Source organism: Mya arenaria, chromosome 13, assembly GCF_026914265.1.
Source record: "Mya arenaria isolate MELC-2E11 chromosome 13, ASM2691426v1".
Taxonomy (NCBI): domain Eukaryota; kingdom Metazoa; phylum Mollusca; class Bivalvia; order Myida; family Myidae; genus Mya; species Mya arenaria.
The window spans coordinates 21,399,131-21,420,851 of NC_069134.1; the positions used below are offsets into that span (position 1 = coordinate 21,399,131).

At 36.4% G+C, this 21,721-nt stretch overlaps 1 protein-coding gene across 1 annotated transcript in view; it reads left to right on the forward strand.

Annotated features, from left to right (window-relative positions):
• The window catches only part of LOC128215121 (phospholipid-transporting ATPase ABCA1-like), a 48,739-nt gene that overhangs the window by 20,200 nt on the left and 6,818 nt on the right, over nucleotides 1-21,721 (forward strand). The window contains exons 13-35 of the mRNA XM_052921842.1: nucleotides 395-568; nucleotides 2,765-2,987; nucleotides 3,404-3,625; nucleotides 3,809-4,013; nucleotides 4,226-4,348; nucleotides 4,512-4,689; nucleotides 6,140-6,271; nucleotides 6,936-7,075; nucleotides 8,491-8,628; nucleotides 8,944-9,207; nucleotides 9,367-9,516; nucleotides 11,745-11,953; nucleotides 12,229-12,307; nucleotides 12,583-12,708; nucleotides 13,936-14,099; nucleotides 15,422-15,564; nucleotides 15,802-15,903; nucleotides 18,032-18,259; nucleotides 18,606-18,795; nucleotides 19,091-19,260; nucleotides 20,099-20,276; nucleotides 20,466-20,581; nucleotides 21,508-21,658. Coding sequence (XP_052777802.1) covers nucleotides 395-568; nucleotides 2,765-2,987; nucleotides 3,404-3,625; nucleotides 3,809-4,013; nucleotides 4,226-4,348; nucleotides 4,512-4,689; nucleotides 6,140-6,271; nucleotides 6,936-7,075; nucleotides 8,491-8,628; nucleotides 8,944-9,207; nucleotides 9,367-9,516; nucleotides 11,745-11,953; nucleotides 12,229-12,307; nucleotides 12,583-12,708; nucleotides 13,936-14,099; nucleotides 15,422-15,564; nucleotides 15,802-15,903; nucleotides 18,032-18,259; nucleotides 18,606-18,795; nucleotides 19,091-19,260; nucleotides 20,099-20,276; nucleotides 20,466-20,581; nucleotides 21,508-21,658 — 3,805 coding nt within the window. The remainder of the gene's footprint in view (nucleotides 1-394; nucleotides 569-2,764; nucleotides 2,988-3,403; nucleotides 3,626-3,808; nucleotides 4,014-4,225; nucleotides 4,349-4,511; nucleotides 4,690-6,139; nucleotides 6,272-6,935; nucleotides 7,076-8,490; nucleotides 8,629-8,943; nucleotides 9,208-9,366; nucleotides 9,517-11,744; nucleotides 11,954-12,228; nucleotides 12,308-12,582; nucleotides 12,709-13,935; nucleotides 14,100-15,421; nucleotides 15,565-15,801; nucleotides 15,904-18,031; nucleotides 18,260-18,605; nucleotides 18,796-19,090; nucleotides 19,261-20,098; nucleotides 20,277-20,465; nucleotides 20,582-21,507; nucleotides 21,659-21,721) is intronic.

A 21,721-nucleotide genomic window follows, 5' to 3' on the forward strand; every position in this document is an offset into this window, starting at 1 on the left:
TAATATACACGTAATTGCTAAATCACAGTTTATTTACGTATATTTATTTGTTGAGAATATTTAAATCTATTGTGGACATAAAATATATTTGATTAGTCAAGTGTTATCCATAAAAGTGAAATCGACATTAATTTACAAAGCAGATCATTTAACTCTTTATGCAAGAATTGTCTATATAGTTCAGATTTTATATAAGAATGTTCAGTGATTGGGTTAGATGAAATTATTTATAAAATTGAGCATTGGCAAAGGTTATCGTAAATTGTAACCTCAACACACACTCAAAAATTAAAAAAAAATTAAAAAATATATAGACTTCTGTCTAGAGCTTTGTTTTAAGCATTTCCACTATTTGTTTGATGTAAGAAATGATTTCAACCGACTTGCTTTGCAGACATCCCAAACCTGGTCCTAGGGCCGAGCCCTGGCGTCTGAAAGCATTTATGTATGGGTATGCATACATACAAGACATGGTTGAGAATGGTATAGTTCGTCTTCAGACAGGGATGAACCGCTCTGTCGGGATTGTTGCGCAACAGTTTCCTTACCCGTGTTATATTGAGGACAAGTGAGTTGAGCCATGTGTACACATATCGCATTTGGTTGATTGTGTACGCATATGCGAATTAGGCATCTGGATATAATAACCGCTTATGTTGTAGCCTTCAAGGGGCCAAATGTGTGGTTGTGTGCATGCTTGTTGTAACCTGCAAGGGGCCTAATGTGTGGTTGTGTATGTTTGTTGCAGCCAGCAAGGGGCCTTATGTGTGGTTGTGTATGTTTGTTGCAGCCAGCAATTGGCCTAATGTGTGGTTGTGTGCATGTTTGTTGCAGCCTGCAATGGGCCTAATGTGTGGTTGTGCATGTTTGTTGCAGCCTGCAAGGGGCCTAATGTGTGGTTGTGCATGTTTGTTGTAGCCTGCAATCGGCCTAATGTGTGGTTTTTTGAATATTTGTTGTAACCTGCAAGGGGCCTAATGTGTGGTTGTGTGAATGTTTGTTGTAGCCTGCAAGGGGTCTAATGTGTGGTTGTGTGCATGTTTGTTGTAGCCTGCAAGGGGACTTGTGTGTGGTTGTGTGCATGTTTGTTGTTGCATGCAAGGGGCCTAATGTGTTGTTGTGCATGTTTGTTGAAGCATGCAATGGGCCTAATGTGTGGTTGTGTGCGTGCATGTTTGTTGAAACATGCAAGGGGCCTAATGTGTTGTTGTGTGCATGTTTGTTGTAGCATGCAAGGGGCCTAATGTATTGTTGTGCATGTTTGTTGTAGCATGCAAGGGGCCTAATGTGTGGTTGTGTGCGTGCATGTTTGTTGAAGCATGCAAGGGGCCTAATGTGTTGTTGTGTGCATGTTTGTTGTAGCATGCAAGGGGCCTAATGTGTTGTTGTGTGCGTGCACGTTTGTTGAAGCATGCAAGGGGCCTTATGTGTGGTTGTTGTGCATGTTTGTTGTAGCATGCAAGGGGCCTAGTGTGTGGTTGTGTGCGTGCATGTTTGTTGTAGCATGCAAGGGCCTGATGTGTTGTTGTGCATGTTTGTTGTAGCATGCAAGGGGCCTAATGTGTGGTTGTGTGCGTGCATGTTTGTTGAAGCATGCAGGGGGCCTAATATGTGGTTGTGTGCATGTTTGTTGAAGCATGCAAGGGGTCTAATGTGTGGTTGTGTGCGTGCATGTTTGTTGAAGCATGCAAGTGGCCTAATGTGTGGTTGTTGTGCATGTTTGTTGTAACATGCAAGGGGCCTAATGTGTGGTTGTGCGCGTGCATGTTTGTTGAAGCATGCAAGTGGCCTAATGTGTGGTTGCGTGCATGTTTGTTGTAGCATGCAAGGGGTCTAATGTGTGGTTGTGTGCATGTTTGTTGAAGCATGCAAGGGGTCTAATGTGTGGTTGTGTGCGTGCATGTTTGTTGAAGCATGCAAGTGGCCTAATGTGTGGTTGTTGTGCATGTTTGTTGTAACATGCAAGGGGCCTAATGTGTGGTTGTGCGCGTGCATGTTTGTTGAAGCATGCAAGGGGCCTAATGTGTGGTTGCGTGCATGTTTGTTGTAGCATGCAAGGGGTCTAATGTGTGGTTGTGTGCATGTTTGTTGAAGCATGCAAGGGGCCTAATGTGTGGTTGTGCATGTTTGTTGTAGCATGCAAGGGGCCTTATGTGTGGTTGTGTGCATCTTTGTTGTAGCATGCAAGGGGCCTAATGTGTAGCTGTAGAGAACAATACATAATTAAAATAAAAAATAATAATAAAATAAACCGCACACACCGAAAAATTTATTATTTGAAATGGCTTGCATTTTAGAGGGTTATCGATCTCTCTATGGATCTCTACTTTTTCATATGCCTTTTTTAAGATATTTATAGTATATTGTGTTAGGCTTAACATTATCCTGTATTTATCTTAAGTGCCCAAGATGTATTAAAGATATGAATGTATTAGTAATAAGTGGCTCTAAACTAAGTTGACATGACGCCGAATCGAACCCCTTATATAAATATTCATAGCTGATAAACCAGTGTACAAGTTTACTTTCTAGTCACATGCTAGCTTTGGACCAAACATGATTTGTATTTTGATTCACTATTTTTTTTCTCAATCAAGTCGGTGATTATTATCCAATTTAGCACCATTTCAAATATCAATACAAAATTGAAAGCTCTTTGTACTTACACGCTGGATGTTATATATTACTTGTGTGGTCGGATATATACCAAATTGTTTTAATTTGTTGGTAGATACATACTAACTATTAAACATCTCTCCTGCAGGTTCATCGTCACCTTACCCCACATTTTACCGCTTTTAATGATCCTCGCATGGATTCTTACTACGGCCATGTTGTGTAAGAGCATTGTGTATGAGAAGGAACAACGCCTTAAGGAAGTGATGAAGATTATGGGGCTTGGGAATGAAGTACACTGGGCTGGATGGTTCATAAACACCTTTGTCATGATGTTTTGCATAAGCGTATTGCTGGTTGTTCTTCTAAAGGTCCGTCCTTCCGTTTGTTACCAAATCTTGTGACTACGTATCTGTAAAAGTATGTTTGCCAAAGTGATGAAACTCTGCATGAATGTGCACCTGGAATTTTGTGAAACAAATGATCTATTTAATCAAATATATATGTTCCTTATTGTTTTTTTTGATGACTGTATTTGCAACGATATGATAAGATATGGAGAAGGGGAATGTACTATTTTTGTAAGGGAAAATAGTATAAAAAAGGCAGTAAATTGCACCAATAAATATTGCAGGCATATAAGAGTGCAACGGGTAATTGTTGGCTTATGTTTCAGAATACATTGCTTCAACTGAAAACATTGTTTTCATTTGTATTTTTGTATGTCAGGTTCGCCTGTTTCGTCTTTCTTAAATTAATAAAAATGCATTGACAACATTTCCTGCAGGCTGGAAACATTCTAGAATATTCCGACCCGACAGCAGTGCTGTTCTTCCTCATGGTGTTTTCTTCAGTGACAATCGTGTTCTGTTTCCTTGTGAGTGTGTTCTTTTCCAAACCGAACCTGGCCGCGTGCTTTGCGGGGTTTTCGTACGTTTTGTCGTACCTGCCTTTCGAGCTATTGATAAGATTTGACAGCGTGCTCACTCTACGTCAGAAAGTGTCTGTTGTAAGTAGATTCAATTGTTCTTTGTTTGATCTCTGTTCGATGTGTTAAATGTTGCAATTGATTTTGACTATCCTGTGAATAAATCTAATTATTACTTAATTTAGAACTTTTAATTAAAACCATTAGATGACGATTTAAGAACATTTATTGTTGCCTCCCATTAACCTCTGAATATTTGTTCAGGGTCTTTTGTCCAATGTAGCCTTTGGCTATGGGTGTAAATTCATTGCCATGTGGGAGGAGCAGGCTATTGGCCTCCAGTGGAGCAACATGGGTATCAGCCCCTTGAACGACGATGACTTTAGCATGCTTCACTGTGTCAGCATGATGCTCATAGACCTTGTCATCTACGCCCTCCTTACCTGGTACATAGAGGCTGTCTTCCCCGGTATGTGTTGTTTCGTCAGCATTTTAATAGATATTGACTCAGATTTTTGAAGGGCTAGGTACGGTGACAGATTGTTTCGCATGGGTAATTGTTTTTAATTTCAGAATAACATAGATATTAGATTTACACATTTCTTTTTTTTAATTTCTTGAAGAGCAACAAAATTGTAAACTACCATACTACATACAATGTTATACCTTAATATGCTGCAGGTCAGTATGGAATACCGAAGCCATTTTACTTCCCAATCAAGGCTTTGACAACGTGCTTTATTTCCTTGGATGAGACCCAGTGTGGGGATGCAGGACAACTAAGCATGAACTATCTCAGCACAGGTATCACCCTTATCCAGTGAAAACTAAATATAATAAGTCAAAATAATGAAAAATTGTTCGAAATCAACATTAAATATAAGTTGAACCTGAGACATTTATTGTTCATCTATGTGCAATATTTGAATATGTCTTGTACAGAATATTTTGTAATTTTAATTTACAGACACAGATGTAATGGAGGTGGGGCCTAAAAACAAGAAGATCGGAGTGGCCCTCCGTAACTTACGGAAGAAATATTCTACTTCCAACAACTTTGCTGTGGATGGGCTCAACCTTGACTTCTACGAGGATCAGATTACATCCTTCCTTGGGCACAACGGGGCCGGGAAAACCACCACCATGTGAGAACAATAACATGATAAATTGAACTATATGCAACTGATTCTGTCTTGTAACAAATGATTTTGTACTGTAAGCTTCTGATTTTGTAAACAACTGATTCTGTACTGGATTGTGTCCTGTAAACAACCGCTTTTGTACTGTTAACAACTAATTCTGAACTGTAACCAACTGGTTCTGTGCTATCAAACCGATTCTGTACTTTTTAACAACTACTTTCAAAACTGCCTACTACTTATTCTGTAATGCAATTAACTTATTACGTACTGTTTATAAGTGGTTCTACATTACAAACAAATGATTGTTTACTGTAAACAACTGTTTCTGTACTGTTAACAACTGATTCTGTACTGTTAAAAACTGAATCTTTACGGTTAACAACTGATTCTGTACTGTTAACAAGTGATTCTGTACTGTTAACAAGTGATTATGTACTGTTAACAACTGATTCTGTACTGTTAACAACTGATTCTGCAATGAAAGCATCTAATTTTGTACAATAATCAACTGACTCTGTACTGTAATCAACTAATTTGTAATGAACTTGATACTGTACGATTTCATTGCAAACAAATGATTCTGAACTGTAAACATATTATTCTGAGCGAGCTGTAAACAACTGATTCTGAGCTGTAAACAACTGATTTCGTAATGGAATCCACTGATTTATTCCACTGAATTCGTAATGGAATCCACTTTTCCGTACTGTAAATGATTGATTCTGCACTGCAAACTGATTGTGTACTGTAAAAAACTAATTTTAAAAGGCAAACAACCTCTCCAAACACTTGTTTATGTACTCTTAACTCGCACTGATAACGTTGCAGTTTATCATCGCCATATACATGTAAATTGTCTCATTTAGATGAAAGTACTTAATTTAAAACTTAAAGTGGCACACTTATTCAAAATCAATACATACGCATGTATAACAAACATAAATTTTAAGTGACAAATCTTGAACTACTTACTAAATAATGCATTTTAGTATGGAAATTATTATTTACTGATTAGCAAGATTGTAACAGTGTATTTAATAGCTGAAAACGAAAAAATATTAAATGATTGGTGAATGCTAAAAGAATGCTAAAAGATTAACAGTGATCAACTATTCGACATGTATTCATCCTTTCTGGTATATTTAAACAATTGTATTAATTGTGGTAAATCTTATTTGGGAGTAAAAGTGCATCTTTTAAGTATCGTTACAATTAATCACATACTATTTGCAATGCATTACTATTAAAGTATTTACTTGAAATTATTCTCGACACGACATTCAATGCTACGGCAACTATTTTTTTCAAACCTTTGTTTTATTCAATATTTAATTTAGCTTAGTTTAAGCGTTATTTGTATTATGAAAACAAATTGAAAACATGCAAAGTATGCATATTAGTGTAAGGATTGGGGAGATGGCAGAACGCTTATAATATTTCCTCTCTCCTGAAGGTCTATAATGACCGGCCTGTTCCCGCCCAGTGAGGGTACAGCCTTCATCCATGGCAAGGACATTCGTGTCAACATGGACAGTATCAGGCACAGTCTCGGCACTTGTCCGCAACATAATGTCCTCTTTGACTGGTGAGAAATGGGGCTTTATACTTTTATTTACAGGGGAACAATATAGAGTGGTGCATTTTTAAATTTGTGTGCTTTATCACGATTAACTCATTTGACTTGAAGTATGTCCTAAACAAAAAACGCCTATGATTTGTGTACATATCAAAACATACATGCGATATTTCGGTGCTTTTTAAACAGAGGAAATCGTGGACACGTAGATATTAACTAGAAACACACATTATATATAATGGCTACTTTTGTATCAGAACACAAATATATGTTTTTTTAATTAATCATTTGAGACAAATGAGGTTAACATGATCATCATAATGCATTAAAATTAAATAAGTGTTGTTTTTTTAATCGACCTATATAATGCGCCTCTAGCTTGAAACAAGAATAGCAAACTATTTAGAACTTCTCTTTGCTGATCAATTGGTGCACAATTTATCATTAGAATTGAACAACTTAAAGTATAAATTTAGGCCTGCACACCCATTCTTTCAATAACTTTCAGGGCTTGTTGAAGTTTTTATGTGACTTACTTTTCTGCGTATATAAGTAAATATTTGCGTGTTTTTCTAATAAATATTATGCTGATAATTGAGTGCTTTCTCTTCAAATAGATGTGATTGTTTGTAATGTAATATTAGGAAAATATTTCTAAATGAGAACCTTACAGGCTAACAGTTGAGGAGCACCTGTGGTTCTATGCACGTCTGAAGGGAACGGCTTCCTCTTATGTTAAGGAGGAGATGGAACAAATGATCAAGGACGTCGGCCTGCCACACAAACGAACTGAGATCTCCAGCAACCTCTCCGGTAAGTTATATAAACGAGAGAACATAATTGCTGAAGGTTTCTTAAATTTCTATCTGTTTTTTTTAAACAAAAAGGCACTGACAACTTTTTTTTCACCTTCACATTTAGTTCATCCTTGCAAAATAAAAAAACTTCAAATATTATTACAACACTACATTATGAATGGTATGTAGAGTCAGTCTGGAACACATATAAGGGTTCCTTTTTTTACTTTTTGTATGCTTCGTATTGCTCTTCTTGAGTACTGTATTATCCGTTCTTCAATGAGCACGTCATTTTTAATTTTCTATTGATCACTGCATTGGACATTTTTGCTTGAAAACTCTATTCGTAATTGCCCTTGCAGCACAGCATTCCCAGTTCCCCTTGCAGCACAGCATTCCCAATTCCCCTTGCAGCACAGCATTCCCAATTCCCCTTGCAGCACAGCATTCCCAATTCTTCTTTGAGCACTTCATTTTCCATTCTCCATTATTTCTTGAGCAAAGCATTCTCATTTCTTAATTAAGCACTGCATTCTATATTGTGCATTTTTCCTTGAGCAGTTCATTTCAAATCAACTTGAGTACTGCACTTACCATTTGTATTGGGTATTGCATTCACCATTCTTCCTTCAACAATGCATTCACTATTCTTCATTGTACACTGCATGCAGTCTGCATGCTGCCTTAAACATTTTATGTTTCAACTTCCTTGAGCACTGCATTATACAAGCATAAATGAGCACTGCATTCTTAAATCATCCTTAAACACTGCACTCTCCGACTGTCTTAAACATTACATTCTCCATTCATCACAAGCACTGCTTTCTCCGATTATATTGAGCACTTCATTATCCATTCTTTCTTGAACACTTGTCCGGACTACATTCTCCTTGTGTCTTCAATGCTGCATACTTTTTTATCCTTGAGCACTTTATTCCAAATTCTTTATTGAGAACTGCCTTCTTCATTTATCCTTAAGAATTGCCTTCTTTAATCTTCATTATTATTCTTTGAACCCTGCTTTTCCCATTTTTATTGAGCACGGTATGTTTTTCACTCTACAGGAATGTATCCACTTAAGCTGTCTTACAGGCCTAGTTTAAGGAATGTTTGGCATGATTATCCCCTGCTATGAATCACCTCCTAATTGCACTGGTGTCACAGCAGGGGCCAATTTCCTGTGTATTATTTCTTGGCATAGGGCTCTGGGTCATTTAGGGTCCATGTTTTTAATAAAACCTCCAAAAAACTGCACAGCAGGATATGCAGATCAGAGATATGATAAGAGGGATCAAGGCACACATTTTTTGTTTATTTCTTATTGTGGTGGCGGGGGGGTCACGGTTGGAAGGCTTGAACTAGGTCTTTACAGTTTCATATAGTAATATGTGTAAGATCTGTGTGTGTATATTACATCATGATGTGCTTCAGGTGGTATGAAGCGTAGGTTGTCAGTTGCAGTAGCCTTTATGGGCAACTCTAAGACAGTTATCCTGGATGAACCAACTGCTGGTGTTGATCCGTACGCCAGGAGGGACATCTGGCAACTTCTCCTCAAACTCAAGAAAGGTATTATTCTTTCGAAGTTTATGAATTAGATCAGGATGACTGTTACTCATTGAAGAAAGTTTGCCCCCAATTAACTGTTTATGCTAGTACATACTTTCATAACAGTGTTAGTTGGTTATAAGATCCACCTTGGATACCCTTATATGGTAAAGAATTGCTGCGTCATTGTATCAATAATACTTTTGTCATCTTTTCAAAGTTTTTCCTTTAAGTCAAGGTTAGAAATAGCTTCAAGAAGTATATCTTACAGGTATGTATATTTATGTAAATACAGCCATTCCAGTGACTATGATTAACGCGCTGTTTCTTTCATAGGACGCACCATAATCCTCTCCACCCACCAAATGGACGAGGCTGACGTGCTTGGAGACCGTATCGCCATCATTTCCCAGGGACAGCTCTGCTGTGTCGGTTCCAGCCTGTTTCTCAAGAGCCGGTATGGTAACGGATACTACCTGACCCTTGTGAGGGCAGACAAAGAAGTGGACGAGGAGGCCATCTTGAAGTCACAACTGTTTTTCACTTCGGAGATGACGAAAGTGCGACCGGAGTCGGCTAGTAGTAAAAGGAGCGTTACCAGTGATGTGGTATGTTTTTCATGACAATCGAGCAAAATTCAAATAATATAAAAATCGTAACTGAAGTAAAGTTTTATCGTAACAGTATATTCATACTGTTGTTATTTTCACTAAAAGATAAGGTTGCACATTTAACAGATAGGCAACTGTTACAGTTAAGTCATGTTGAACACCATGTACAAAAATAACATACACTACTGTATCATTGTTTTTCAGCCTGCGATGCATCGGGAGGTGGATAAGGGGTTCAAAGAGGGGAAATCTTACAGTGACCCTCCCACACATCCGGGGAAAGAGAGCATTTCCCCGAGTATGCAATAATAAAAATAAATTATTTGTGTCAAACAATACATGTTCAGTTTTTTTGTTCGTGTATACTTAAGAAAAAATATAGGAAAATATGGTAGCAAAGATTCAAATGATGGCATAGTGGTGACAAACGTGTTATTTGTTTTATCTTGTTACAGCGACATACGGTTATTGTTAAAACAAATTATGTTTCCGTTGAAACGAGTTAGTACTCTTTAAACGGCCTGCGAATCTCGTTTTAAAAGTGAATTGCGTATCTTGTTCATTGCATAATTGACATGAAATGAGAACGGTTAATCATCTCTTGCCTCAGGCACGTTTACAATGTTATCAATACCGGTGATATTATAAGGCGATTATGATTAGCAAATTATTTCGCTTTAACGAGGGACGTAAAGTCGTCTTAATAAGATACGTAAGACGTTTAAAGCTGCACTCTCACAGATATACCATTTTTACAACTTTTTTTTTATTTTTTGTCTTCTAAAGAGCAAATATTTGCGTAAATATCTGAAAACTAATGATATAAGATTGCTAACAAAAAATCAGATCGTAGATTTTCATATTTCCGATCAAAAATTAATGTTTTATGGCTTAAACCGTTACTTACGGTTTAAGAAAAATGCATAAATCATCATTTTTTTTTAACTTAAATTGAAAAATCTGCTATCTAATATTTTTGTCAGCAGTTTTATATTTCTGGTTTCCATTGATTTTCGTAAAAAATAACTTGTTCCAAGGCAAAAAATAAAAAAAAATGTCAAAACGTTCAATCTGTGAAAGTGCAGCTTAAATGAGACACTTTAACAAGATATGTAAGTCGTTTAAATGATTTAAAAATTATGTCACCTCTGTGGCACAATAGATTCATATAAATTTGTGAAAAATATGTGTTGCTTCACTCCATCCAATTCCTTTCAATAACTTTAATTAATCGTTAAAGTCTTATAGAGCACGTTAGATGGATGTGTAGTATTTAACATTAAGGTAGATAGATAGATATATCGTTTCTGTATGACATGGTGTCTTATTGCCAATTTTGTTTCCCTTCTGTAGTACATGACATCTCAGACTTAATTAGTCTCCCTTCTGTATAATATGATATATTATGACTAATTTCAGTCCCTTTTCTGTAAATCAAGATGTCTTATGACTATTTTAGTCTCCCTTCTATTTAACAAGATGTCTCCTGATTAATTTAGTACCTTTTCTGTGTGACGTGATTTTAACGACTAGTTAAGTTCTCCCTTCTGTGAAACATGAGGTCAAATGACTAATTTCAGTCCATTTTCTGTATGGCATGATGTCTAATGACTCATTTAGTCGAGCTTCTGTTTTACATGATGTCTCCTGATTAATTTAGTCCCTCTTTCCTTATGTATGGCATGATGTCTGCTGACTAAGTTAGTCGAGCTTCTGTATTACATAATGTCTCCTGACTTATTTAGTCCCTCTTTCCTTATGTATGGCATGATGTCTACTAACTAAGTTAGTCGAACTTCTGTTTTATTTCCATACTGACTGTCTTGAGGGTGACAGTAAATATTGTCAACCTGAGGTAAATACTAGCGACCTTCTGTATGACATGACGTCTAATGGCTAATTTAGTGTTCCATCTGTATGACATGACGTCTAATGGCTAATTTAGTGTTCCATCTGTATGACGTGGCGTCTAATGGCTAACTTAGTGTTCCATCTGTATGACGTGATGACGTCTAATGGCTAATTTAGTGTTCCATCTGTATGACGTGACGTCTAATGGCTAATTTAGTGTTCCATCTGAATGGTGTGACGTCTAATGGCTTATTTAGTGTTCCATCTGTATGACATGACGTCTAATGGCTAATTTAGTGTTATATCTGAATGACGTGATGGATAATGACTAAGTTAGTCTCCCTTCTGTATAACATGATATCTAGTGACGTATAAAGTCTCCTGACTAATTTGGTCTCCCTTCTACATGATGTGATGTCTAATGACTTATTAAGTAACCCTTCTGTATAACATATTCTCAACTGCCTAATTAAATCTCCATTCTATATAGCATTATGTCGTATGACTAATTAACACTTACTTCTGTTTGTCATGATGTGTAATGAATAGGTTAGTCTCCCTGCTGTATGATTTGATGTCCAATGCCTAATTTACCTTCCCTTCTATATTACATGATGTGAAATGACTTATTTAGGGACATGTCACTTACAATCAACCTCACCTGTATTTTTCCAGTTTTTTCCGTAAAGAAAGTCACATCATTTGTTAAGAAGTTTGTACCGGAGGCCAAGCTTGTAGAGGACAATATGACTGAGCTGTGTTACCAGCTGCCAGACAACGCGGCACACCGTGGGGACTTTGAGCGGCTGTTCCATGAACTTGAATCCTCGTGTGTTCATCTGGGGATTTCCAACTTTGGCATATCTGATACAAGTCTGGAGGAGGTATGAGATATGAAAGAAAAGTTGCTTAAACAGCAAACTATTCTGCAGCTATACTTACACACAAATGAAGCAAAAATTCAAATGATTTTTTTTCTACTGATGTATTTCAGAACGATTGTTAAATATTCGTAAATTATTTGTTTGCCCATCATTGTATTTGCCTTTTGAACAAGCATTATTTATATAAAAAAACAAATGTTGACAACTTTCTACGTAGTTAGACTGTAAAGTAGGATGAAAATAAGAGATACAACAAGAAAAACAATTTCCCCCAGGTGTTTCTGAAGGTGACGGAGGAGAACTATGGGGATGCTGGCGAACGCAAGAGAAACAAGCTGGATGATATGACGGATGGTAAGGCAGTGTAACATTACGGGAGTGTTTAATTTGTTTATTCGGAGAATGTACGATATCAGGTCTTAATTTCTCAAATAATCGTATATATCCCTTATGACAGGATCGAGATCAGCATATTATTTTTAATTTCATATAAATTGTATTATATTTCAATATTATCATGTAAATCTATTTTTCTTTTCTTTTTAAAGTCAATTTGAAGTAATTTTTGCCAAAATGGCGGGAGATTCAAAGCACCTGAAGTCATATAGCTGTATTGTTTGTGTACCTAGGTGGTCGCCTGACTCGGGGAGCGTCTCGTCCCAGTTTCAAGAGTAAGAAAAAGCCCTCGTTGTTTTGGCGAGCCTCGACTCACCGCGAAGACAGCAAGATGGACCTGATTGTAGAGGAGGACACAGGTATGGAGGGGTGGGCTTGCGATTCACTCAGGTGTTGCTTTTAGGCATGGGGATGAATGATATTAGCAAATGCTAAGTTGATAAATTAAAATGGCTTGTAACCGTGCATTTAATAGGTCAAAATATTATATGATTGGTGAGTGCTAAAAGATAAACAGTAATCTACTATAGTCTCATAAGGTAGAAATACCATGTTTTTTGCACCTTCAAACTAAACTCGGTATCCTTTATAAGAACCATTGTTTTCCACATATATTCATCCTATTTGTTATATCAAAACAATCGTATTAATTGTGGTAAATCTGATTTGGTAGTAAGAGTACATCTTTAATGAAGTAAGCAACCAATGTTACTAAGTAAGGGAATATATAGTTGTGCCCATTCAATGGAATGCATTGCGATCTAACACTGAAACAAACTGGAGACCAATTTTAAAAGAAATTGTAGCATGTCTACTTGTTTCATTATTGCGTATATAAGTATGTATCCTTTGATAGTAAATAGTATGTATTTTCACCAAGCGGGAACAAGATAAGTTGGAGGTAGTACTTGCTTGGTGACATAAAGTTATTGTTTATGAAGTTTAAACTCCTAACGTATGTATATCTATTTCTGCATGAGAAACGTTAGGCCTTTTTCTGTGGTGTCCAAAATTACATTGTATCTACTCTAACTGAAAAGTTAATAAGTGTTTTGAATTTCTCGTGAGTTTCATAATGTTTGTCGTAGGAAACGTCTTTCACGATATGATAAACATACCTAGTTTTATAAGGTATATATTATGCACTGTGTTGTTTGTAGAGATTTGTGCTGTTGTTCCATGTTTCTTGTTAGTGATTTTTTATTTTTTATGTACTATGTTTTTGGTGTTTACCCTGTGCCATTAAACGGGGTTTATGTTTAAACTTTTGGCTTGTTTCTGTAGTTTTGTCCCATAAATATTGCAAAGAACTAAGATGCTTTGTAATACTCATGATCATTTACATCTAGGGCGTACATAAAACATAAGAAATTCTAGCTTCATCTTAGGACTAAAAAATTAAATACGTTTGAAGTGTCATAAAATGGAAAACAAATAAGTGATATTTATAATGGAGATTTGAGTTTTGGATTGATTAGTAAGTGTTGTTTTTTTAAAGCTAGCAAAATAAAGTTCATTAATTCCCAACGAGCAAGGCAGTTTGATTGCGAAAATAAAGATCATAAATTCCCAACACTTTCCTCCAGAGTCGGTGATATCTCAGCCTGTGAGTGAGTATGGGGAGACTGGTTTCACCCACAGTCAGCACGCCAAGGTGACTGGTTGGAAACTTACCCTCCGACAGTTCATCGCTATCTTCCTCAAGAGATTCCAACATGTACGTCGCAGCAAGAAAGGATTCCTTTTCGAGGTAGGGAGTAGTAGTCTTACAGTATAGTTACAGTTTGTGGTATGCATTTATTCTTTGTCAAATTTTGGTTGTTTATGACATGTAGTTTTATCATATATTTATCGTATGTTTATCTGAAAGCTTACGGTGTCTCAACTCACCCTTACCAAAACAAACACCGTTTATGCTGACGAGACTAGTTTATTTGTGGCAACAACAGATACAAGGGGGTGGCAACAACAAAAATCCAAACACAAGAGTGTACTATAACTATTGTTTACTTTTTTGCGTGTATATAAAACTATACTATCATTTTTACGTATTTTCATACATAACGTTATAACGTTAAAACATGTACAGAATTATACATATCTCACCCCCAAACATATGTGTCTGAATCAGTAACGTATGTAAAAAGATAAGATCCAATATTATTCTCTGGGATACTGGCCGTCCAGGAAAAAACTCGCTTATCTTTTTTAAATGTGCAAGGAAAACTGTATTCGTAACAATGCTCGAAACACTTTTAGTGTTTCTCTGACTAACCCTCCAAATATGAGACAACGAATATATCTCAACATGCTCCATTATACAAATTCAAAAATATGATTTAATTGTACATACAATCTTATTGCGGTTATATTGTGAAATAATATAATTTTCACCAAATAACATGTTCATCACGAAAATATAATTCAAGTTTGATGTTGCCCGAACAGCAGTCTCGGTAGAAATGACCAAAGCTCACTTTACCCGCCTAACTACGTCATTTCCCGCGCTTTATAGCGCCACCTACAAAACTGACCAAACCAGTTTTTGACAGGCTATTTTGAGACAATTCTTCTCCGCTATACGGTGTAACGCTGAGAACTATATTTATATTGGTTATGTCTCATGCTATGGAGGTGGAGTTAATGATTTAAGGGCAGATGTCCGTATGTCTGTTTGTTACACATTCTTGTCTCGTAAACCCCTGAAAGAGTGTTCATGACACTGGAAACAAATGACAAAGTCAAGGTCACAGTACAAGGTCAAAGGTTATATCCAAAAAGTGCATGTAGGGTTAATATCTCCTTAACCCCGTGAAAGATTTTTTATGAAACTTGAGTAAAAGGTTTACCTCATCAATACCCACTAAACATTCCATATATCCCAACTTCAAATATAATGAAACAGAATCAGAGTATCATAAGGGGAAACAACTGTCAAGTTACAATTTGTTTTTGAAAACAAACAACATTTTATTCAGTATTTTTCTCAACACTATATGATTTAGTTTTTTTTAAACTATCTTGAAAATGGGCTTTTAGTTTAAGATTACCAACAGATAAATGTGATTCCAGGTTTGTTTGCCAGTGGCATTTATCTTGCTGGCGATGACTTTCGATCAGCTATTGCCGACTTTTTCTGAGGAACCTGCACTAGAGCTTCATCCTTGGTACTACAAGCCTGTCCGCGGAGACCCACACCTCAACATGTTTTACAGGTAAACAGGCTGAAAAGGCACAATCTGGACAGTAGTAAAATGGCTGTTGAGTTAATTAAAGATTTTAACTGGACTTCGTCCATGAAACATTATCACAAAACCGGTTTTTATCGATGTAAAGTCCTCTCTTTAAACCGTAATGGATAGGATATGGAGAAAATAAAGCGCATACATCTGTGAACAGGTAGAGATTACACACGCGAACATATCAGGGTGATATATATATCCTTTTTTCAGTAATAATGCTGGGCCAGACAATGATGTGGCTAAAAGGTTGGAAGACATGATCCAGCAACCTGAAGGGGTCGGCAACCGATGTAACAATAAACACAAGATAGAGTAAGATATGGCATTTACATCATAGCATTATTAATTATAAATATAAACTGATATTAGTAAAATGCTAATGCTGATATTATGTCATTATTAAGGTTAGCCATTCATCATTAGGACGTAATGATATGTCAGTGCATGTTAGATATTGTCATTTGGATTATTTCTCTTTTTTAACTTATATTGATTTACCATTTTATAATTTGTTCAGTAACTGCCAGTGGTTGACTCAGATTGAATAATTAAGTTAACTAAGGAGTGAAGCGGTGACATTTTTTTTGTTTTAACTTATTCAATCTGAACCAACCACTGGCAGTTACTGAACGAATCGCTATCATTTTACTACACGAATCGTGTTGCGCTTTATCCCAGTGGAGCTGGTGTAATATATCTCAAAAGGTATTGCATATACACACATGTCACTCTACAGGAATATTGTTAACATATGGGCTGGTGTGCACCTGTCATTTCTTTCATGTGTCACAGTCTTACAAGAGTTAAGACCTTTGACTTAGTGAACAATGTTTTGAAAGTTGTTGCAATCACAGTGACTTGAAGGGAATGTGATGAATTTTGACCTCTACAAAATTTAGTGACATTTTACCAAAAAATAACCCAAAATATTTATTTTTTTCTTCAGATTCATCAAATCATTTGATGAATCTGAAGAAAAATATATATATTTTGGGTTATTTTAGGTAAAATTTCACTAATTTTTTTAGAGGTCAAAATTCAGCACATTCCCTTCAAGTCACTGTGGTTGCAATTACACACATGAAACTGCGCTAGAGAACAGAACAGAACAAAGTGTATACGTATTAATTGGTGCACACAATATACACGATGTAGAGCCTAATATTATCTTGGCAGGATTGACAAGAGAAGTACAGTTTAACATTCACAAACACGTTTTATTTGGTTATCCTCTAACAGAGTGTCATGATGTATATTTTTACTCAAGGCAAAAACTAATCTTTTATAAAAACATTATCCTCTCTTTTTATACCGTTCGTAAGATCCAACACGTCCATAATGATCCGACAATCCAATATTTCCGAAAAATCCATTTCCGTTACAACAATGATAAAAGTCAAAGATGACCCTTGAAGGCTTGTTCATTGATAAATTTAATATTCTGCATTTATACGTGGCGATCGGTTATGAAATGTCTGAAAGCCCGCATAAGAAAAGATTAAGCATTTGAGCGATTAATATCAAAATTACCGGGTAAATAAATATTATTTTAACTATATTTCTATAATCTGTCTTTTAGCGTGTTGGTCAGCATGGATTGTTGCACACGTACAGATCATTGACAATGAGTATCATGCCTTTTTTGGGTGTCCTCAATACGGGGAAATAAGAACAAATTACCTTTTTAATTGGTTCAATGGTCAGACATGCCAGTCAACATTTATTAACTTAATGAGTACCCAAGATGCATACACTTTAAAGCAAATAGCATACTATGTTTCAAAAATAATGATTGCTATTGAAAACCGATAGGTAATCGAGATAGCAAGTGGGCATTGTTTCAATTATATACTATATATATACAATGTTATGCTGTATTCTGGGCCGGAGGCCTTTATTTACAATAAAGTATAGTTGAGTTGAGTTGAGTTGTTGCACACTGTTCTGCAATGCTTGTGACACATGATAACAGAGTTATTTTGCACCAAAAACATTGCACCTACACTCATGAAACGTCATGGACTATTGAACCATCCGTTTCCTTCCATTTTTACTCGTTAATTCCACAACTTGACATTTAACCAATCCTGTTTCCTGGGTTCAATCCCTCCGTGACTTCTCTTTTTTTCTGTAGAAATTAGTTTTGTCTTGCCTGTTAAGCAGCGGAAACAGCATTGAATGACTTTGTCCATCCTTGTCTGCGGTGGCGTCATCGTTGCCACACTTTCGTTTTTAAATGATACTTTTCAACAACTGGTTGTACGCAAATTATGCACGGTAGGTAAATGATTTTTTGATCAGTAGGTCAAGGTCATGATGGTCTTTATTAGCGGAATAATAGGAGTTCATGACAGGCGACACTTCCAATTTGTGGGATTTTAAATTTAATTGTAGCAATTTATTTCTGTTAACCCCTTGATCCATTTGTTTTTCTTTAAAGGAAGTACTCGTGTGAGCCCCCAGGAGACGCCGGTTTCTCTAAGCTGACACACTTTAACAAGACACTAGATTGTGACTGCAGTACAGGATGGCAGGTGTGCCCGGAAGGAGCGGCTGGCCCCAAACCACCCATCCGCCTACATCCTACTACGGACTACCTGTATAACATGACGGGGCGTAATGTTTCAGACTGGGTACTGAAGACGCATAGCGAGAATAAGAAACGCAGGTATTTCACCACTAAATATGTTGAGGACTTGTATCTAAGTTTATGAATGTATTACTTCAAGAAGAAGGTATCTCATATTTTTGGAGAGATCATTGTACACTAGTGATGGAGAGAATGTATATGCAATGATGCTAAAGACATGTTGCAATTTTCCCCCAAAAGGTTGGCGGAATGTTATCTGAATATAGAACATTGAGTATGTGTTTGGTTCACATTTAAAAGGCTGAACAATCTAGCATTCACAGACAACCAATTACTACTAGGTGAGTGCTACACGTAGCATATAGCAGAGTTAGCAAAATATTTAAATTATTTGATGTAGAAAAATAGTAATTGTTCTTTTCAGATATGGTGGTCTGATATTTGGAGAAATTGACAACCTGGCGTTCACGGGGAATATGTCGGAGGTCCAGGCTTCGATAGATCGTCTCCTGACGGCAGCTACGAACGGGTCCGTGATCAAGATGGCGGACATATTCTTCTGGTCTAACCTCACACTCGTACTGCCCAGTCTGGCTTCCAGAGATGTGGGCAAGGTTAGGATTACCGTAATGTTTTTTTCATGCGTGAATGTTTCAGTAAAGGTAAAAGTTCCAGGCAGTGTCTCGATTTCATCTGCTAGTTTCAGTTTCATGTATTAAACTATATGTTCATGTGGCAGAAAATTAAAAAGAATATATATATATATAGTTTTATAAAAAAAATAGCGTTGGCTTATTATTAATATTAAAAATGCCATGTTTTTCACATCTAAAAATAAGAAAATGCATGCAAGGGAAATCTTAAAGATCCTGTTCACGGAGTTCTAGCATAAGCTAATTCGTCAAATAGGTCTGGTTCAACAACAGAGGCTGGATAGCTTCGACCACGTATATAAATGTTATGAACAACCTGATCATGCGCTCAAACCTGCCCTCGGGGACAGATCCAGCGGACTACAGCATCGTCGCCATCAGTCACCCAATGAAAATGACCAAGGACCAGCTCGATATTACAGCCTTGTATGATTTTTATGAATAACTAAAATTATGTAATTGATATGATAATTGTCTATAAGGGCAGTCTATGCCGCTTAAAGAGCCACGCCTTCATTTTATTAACAGAGTTTGATAAGGTGATTAGTTTCATCAAATACTGTATAACAAGTAGATTACGGAATGCCGTTAGGGCCATCGCTTATGAATGTGTTGATCTGAAACGCGATACTCGATAGTACGATGATGAAAACGCGAAATCACGAAACTACGATGATGAAAACGCGACAGTATGATGATGAAAACGCGACCATACGATAACGAAAACGCGATGATACGACAGTACGATGATGATAATGCGATAAACTATCTTGTTTTCACCATCGTACTTTCGCGTTTTTACCATCGTAATATCGTGATTTCGCGTTTTCATCATTGTACTATCGTAATGTCGTATTATAGCGTTTTCATCATCGTACTGTCCTGTTATCACCATCGTAGTTTCGTGATTTCGCGTTTTTAACATCGTACTTTCGATTATCGCGTTTCAGATCAACACATTCATAGGCGATGGCCCTAGCGGCATTCCGAAGTAGATGGCATCTATTCTTTTGGGACCCATTGTGTCATTGTCAACAGTCCTATTAAAACAGTGTTATCATTATATTTCTAGAACGGTGTAACCTACACACATCATATGTCAGAGGTATGTAACCTCGACCAACATATGACCCCTACCGTTTTAGGGGTCAGTAGGCCGTTCATTGTTCGATATGGTTGTCTTTACTTTCATGAAAACTTTATATAAATTATTATAAACGCATTTAGGGGCACACAGTTTTGACAAGTTTATGTTGTTTTATAGGTTAAGCGACTTTAGGGAAGTCACTATCTCGATCTGTGTGATATTTGCAATGTCGTTTATCCCAGCAAGTTTCACCATGTACCTAATTGAGGAGCGAGTCTCCAACTCTAAGCACCTACAGTTTGTCAGTGGGGTCAACCCTTGCATTTACTGGGTGTCCAACTTCTGCTGGGATCTGGTTAGTGTCTTAAGTTGTTTAGTTACTCTGTCATTATTTTAATGCCATGTCTCTTAAAGTCTCCATAAATAATATCCAACTTTTGCCATGTTTTAATGTGCTTTCTATTATTTTTATTTTTCCACTTATTCATTAGATAAAATAACATGATTTGTAAAGTTACCGATCAGTTTTTGTTTTCCTCTTCAGCTGTACTACCTGATCCCATCAATATTGTGCATATTCATTTTCCTTGCATTCAACAACCAAGCATACGTGTCTGCTGTCAACGCGCCATGCCTTGTGTCCCTGCTCTTCCTATATGGGTGTGTAAAATACAAAAAAATGTCTTGTAAAATGCCAGGCTCAGTTATGACAGGGTATTTATCTAATGCCGTAACAACTACACAAATAAGTTGCATAAACATGGTATAGGTTGATAACTTATCTGGCGACCGAAACCGTCAGACAAACAAAAACAAAATACAATATTATGCAGACATGTGCATTTATGGAAACTGTACTATATATGGATAACATTGACAACATATGAATTTTAAACATGAATACAAAATGGATTAAAAAAATATATTTGATACAAGGTCGACAATAACTTTTGTAACTTTTTAAGTAGTGGAGGAGAATGAGGTGAAGGTTGAAATTGAATTTTAGCTTTGCATGTAATGCTTGTTCGTTGAAACAAAAACATAATGGCGATCGCGATTTCATTTGTGTGTTAAGAGCACGTTATGTCCACCTTACAATTTGATTGGTTCGTGAATCAGGTGAAATAAAATTTGCAGAAAGACCGCGAAACAAATATTGTCTATGTTTGTCGCTACAACGAAACAGTTAACATAACCAAACCAACAAATGGATTTTTCTAGGAAGCTACATAAATGATTTTATGTCCCACTTTTTATTTATGTGATAGATTTCTCACTGTAAGGATGTTTCCTTGGAGTGCAGTTGAGAAATTTTAATTGAATACAATAGTTTTATATGCTTATTAATGGCATAAACCTAAAATAGTAATGCAGTTAAAAGTTTGTGTTTTGTTGATTACTTATCTCAATTGTTCGTATATAAAGTTTTATTTCGCAAGAGTTAATTAGATTTGTGTTTATAATTGACATTCATTTGCTCGCTAAAGTAGCATTATGTGTGAAAGGGTTCAAATCTGATGATGTTAGGGTAACTTCAAAACTTTCTACGATCATTTTTTTAACAAATTTGTGTCTTATTCATCCAGCGTGGTCATGACCCCTCTGATGTATCCGTTTTCCCGGTTATTCAGTGTGCCAAGCACTGCCCTTGTCGTGCTACAGTCTGTCAACATTTTCCTTGGAATAATAACCACCGTGTCAACATTCATCATGGATTATTTCGAAACAGATGACGACGTAAGTACATAATTGAAATTACTTGTGCTTATGTTTTGTTATTGAAACGCGGTCGAGAATTGG